Here is a 3,992-nt window from a genome sequence, read left to right as displayed (position 1 = left end):
CAGGCTGGTCTTGAACTCCCGACCTCAGGTGATCCACCTGCCTTAGCCTCCAAAGTGCTTGGATTACAGGCGTGAGCCACCACACCCGGCCGACATTCACTCCTTTTAATAAATGTCCCGGTACTCTGAGTTTCCCTTTCATTTAATTTCAACAATCTGTCAAAAACAGCCAATAAGCAAATGCTGAATTACATTCTGTTGAGTTTTTTAAAGGCTCTAGACTACAAAAACATCTTGTATGTCTCCCACCCTGACCACCCTGCTACTTTTCCATATACCACGGGCCACCCATAGACACAAAGCCAGGGGGTGAAGCTGACATGGTCTACTTGGAGCCAGTAGACAGGAGGGCGGAGTCCTGATGAAGCACCTATGGACAAAATGTAGTTCACTGTGGGGTTGAAGTTCTTCAATATGAAGAAGGGAGCAACAATGACCGAGACCAGGAACAGAGTGTTGTTATAGAAGATAGAAAATGTAGCTTCATAATCAGCAACTTCATTCCCCTTCCACAAGATTCTTTCATCTTTCTCCTTCCAAGACATCTTTCTATTATCAGCTTCAGAAAGTTTTTAAGTCACTTCTTTGGAAACAGCATCCTACCTCTTCTGTGCTACTTTGTGCTTGAGAAGAAATGTCACATTCTTATATGCAAAAGCTACTAAATATGTGCTTACTAGGGTCATCACACTACAAAACAGCAGACTGAAGAAGATCCAGGGGCCGGATGCGGTGGCTCACGCCTGTAATCCCAGCACTTTGGGAGGCTGAGGCAGGCAGATCACGAGGTCAAGAGATCGAGACCATCCTGGCCAATATAGTGAAACCCTATCTCTACTAAAAATACAAAAATTAGCTGGGTGTGGTGGCGCACGCCTGTAGTCTCAGCTATTTGGGAGGCTGAGGCAGGAGAATTGTTTGAACCCGGGAGGCGGAGGTTGCAGTGAGCCAAGATCATGTCACTGCACTCCAGCCTGGTGCCTGTGGATGGAGCGAGACTCTGTCTAAAAAAAAAAAAAAAAAAAAAAAAAAAAAAAAAAAAAAAAGAAGAAGATCCATATGCCATATTCTCCAGTATAACCAGATGGGGATGGCAGACACAAAGAACGTGTTCCCAAAGAAGAGCGCAGAGGACTTGGCTGAGAGGTTGAGGCTGAAATCCTGCAGGAGCAGGTCCTTCTCAGACTGCTGTTTGGAGCTGCCTTTGGGAGCCATGGCAGAATGGGAGGCAAGAGCCTGTTTTTTTTTTTTTTAGTAGAAACGAGGTTTCACCATATTGGCCAGGCTGGTCTCAAACTCCTGACCTCATGATCTGCCTGCCTTGGCCTCCCAAAGTGCTGGGATTACAAGTGTGAGCCACCGTGCCTGGCCATGCTGTCTTTTTAAATGTTCTCAGATAAACTATGCAAAACAGAGTTTGAATGATGTATCTTTATTACATTGAGGTTAAATCAAACGGAAATGTTTCATATAAAACACTGAGGAAAATCACTTTAAAAGAGTTATCCTAAGGATTAAATCTAAGCTTGGAGGTAGAACAGTCATGTTGCTTCTAGCATCCATAAGACAGCTCCAAGGTGTTACCGCAGAGAGACACGCAAACCGTAGGCTATAGGTGCAGCCCCAATAAGATACTTGAGTCGGGGAGCTTGGCGGGCCTGGTTTACATAGTAGAGAAGGGGGGCTCCTGGGCCTGCTCCAAGCCAGCCCTGCAGCAGAGCTTCCGTGTAGCGGTCAATGTCACGGTCAGTCACATCCCAGAGATTACCCAGAAACAAGGGGCTGGGAAAAGAGAAGGAAGAAATACAAAGTAAGGGCTCTAAAACAGAATACATAGGAAAACACCATTGGTGGTGGGGGTGGGTAAGTAGAGAGGATTGAACCAATGAGAAACTCCTTTGGCCCTTAGTTACAAGAGAACAGAAGGGAGCTAAGGGTTAATGGTTCAGGCATGCCAGGGAACTGGGATAGGAAGAAGGTGGGGCACAAGAGAGGCGGAATTCAGACCTGGGAAAGAACCTGGGGTGAGGGCAGGAGTCTTAGGGCCCTAGGATGGGTCTTGCCCTTGGAGACTCACCAGCCAGCCATGATGTACTTGAGCACGATGCCAGCCCCCTCCAAGTTTCCATGCACAGCGAGGGCCGCACTGCTGCAGCCAAACAGCAGGGCCACTGCCCGGCAGCTCAGCCGCAGGACCGCCTGCCCATCAAGGAAGCGGGCACCAGCCCCATGCCCTGCATAGCTAAGGCAGAAGGAGGTGAGATGACTCTTGACCTAACAGTACCTGACCTCTGCCTGTGTCTCCAGAGGCTCTGAAGTCCCAAAGCAACCCATGGTGACACCATCCTTAGGACTGCCCCTCTCCCCACATCCCTGCCTTCAGCACTCACATATACAAATCATGCTTTGTCAGGGCTTCCTGCACCTGTTCAGGTCTTGGCACCTCCCCAACCACTCCTTTCCAGCCAGCTTCGCTGCAGGGAAAAGGTGGGAGTGAGAATAGGGAAATGCACGGCAGGGTCATCAGACAGCAGGTGGGCTGCGACAGTTGATTCTGGAGAAAAGGCTTGTTGCCGCTGTATGTTGTCTCTACCCTTCCCCACTCCCCTTCTTGTCTTCACTCCCCTGACCTGCTGAAATTGGCTCGAAATTGTTCCTCTGTGCTTGACAGGTTATTGTGAGGGTTCAGGACATAGAAGGTACTTCGCGGATCCACCCCTTGACTCAGCACTGGCGAGGCCCCATGCTGAGGAGGAGACACTGGCGATTAGGATGCTGGTCTCACCAAGAGGCCCAAACTCTTAACAATCTCAGCCCCTTTCCATGTCTGAGCCATTCCTAGGACCCTCTCCTATCTTCCCAGGTCTCTCTGCCCTTCTTTCTTCAGGTCTTCCTCAATCGCCAATCATTCCCAGACACCACTCCCTGAACCTCACCTCTTTGGTGATGGAGTAGCTGAGTAGGAAGCGGAAGGAGGGCAGCCGGGTGACAGGCAGTGCCTGGAGGCAGGGCATGCTTTCCCACGGCAGCTTCTGCAAGTCCTTGTCTAGGACAAGCAATAGTACCTATTGCTTGGTACTGTCAGGCCCTGTAGACGTTCTACTGCCTCATTCAGGAGCTCTTGGGCTCTCTCTGGCTAGGTTGGGCACATCCCGTAGGCCAGGGCCTGAACGTCCTGAGGGGTGAGGGCACTGGCGCCACTGAGCATGACCTACAGGGGAACAGTGCTGGTGAGCACCATCTTCATTCATTCATGATGGCTGCTGGGAAAGGACTGAGCCAAGTTTCTTCCCCTTCCCTGCTTTCTTTTTTTTTGAGACTGGGTCTCGCTCTGTCACCAGGCTGAAGTGCAATGGCACAATCTCGTGTCACTGCAACCTCTGCCTTAGGTTCCAGCAATTATCCTGCCTCAGCCTCCCGAATAGCTGGGACTACAGGCGTGTACCACCATGACCAGCTAATTTTTGTATTTTTAGTAGAGACAGCGTTTTTTTTTTTTGAGACAGAGTCTGGGTCTGTCGCCAGGTGCCAGGCTGGAGCGCGGTGGCACGATCTCGGTTCACTGCAACCTCCACCTCCTGGGTTCAAGCAATTCTCCCGCCTCAGCCTTCCAAGTAGCTGGGACTACAGGCATGCACCACCACACCTGGCTAATATTTTTTCTTCCTCAAGTTGGAGAAATCATGATTTTAAATTTTGTGTTATTTCAAATCACAAAGACTTGTTAAACATTAAGCTTCTGTTCAATCCCCTGGGAAGAGGATTCATTCTGATATTTATGTTTCCAAAAAAGTTATATTGTGCTTGGAACACAGAGAACCAGTTATTAACTTTCTGCTACTATTATATAATAAATAATAACAGCTTGGCCTAGGTTACTGTGACTTCTGACAGATCAAGGAAACAAGTTATTTTCTCCTCTTTGTGATTACAGCACATTGCAAGACAATTATTCCTTTAAAAAAAAAAAAAAAAAAAAAAAAAAAAAAAAA

General features: G+C 48.4%; 1 protein-coding gene across 2 annotated transcripts in view; it reads right to left on the bottom strand.

The window, feature by feature from the left end:
• Nucleotides 1-1,580: 1,580 nt before the first annotated feature.
• The window catches only part of ESPL1 (extra spindle pole bodies like 1, separase), a 27,992-nt gene continuing 25,580 nt past the window's right edge, over nt 1,581-3,992 (bottom strand). Inside the window, exons 26-30 of one of the 2 annotated variants that reach the window (XM_017501750.2) lie at nt 2,937-3,211; nt 2,631-2,746; nt 2,391-2,474; nt 2,078-2,242; nt 1,581-1,782 (exon numbers count right to left, since the gene is read on the bottom strand). In XM_017501750.2, coding sequence (XP_017357239.1) covers nt 3,137-3,211 — 75 coding nt within the window. In that variant the 3' untranslated portion in view covers nt 1,581-1,782; nt 2,078-2,242; nt 2,391-2,474; nt 2,631-2,746; nt 2,937-3,136. Of the gene's footprint in view, nt 1,783-2,077; nt 2,243-2,390; nt 2,475-2,630; nt 2,747-2,936; nt 3,212-3,992 lie in introns of those variants that run through there. The other variant, XM_037728981.1, reaches the window with a different exon arrangement.

Source organism: Cebus imitator, unplaced genomic scaffold, assembly GCF_001604975.1.
Source record: "Cebus imitator isolate Cc_AM_T3 unplaced genomic scaffold, Cebus_imitator-1.0 Scaffold285, whole genome shotgun sequence".
NCBI classification, from domain to species: domain Eukaryota; kingdom Metazoa; phylum Chordata; class Mammalia; order Primates; family Cebidae; genus Cebus; species Cebus imitator.
This window is presented reverse-complemented; position numbering and strand designations above follow the sequence as displayed.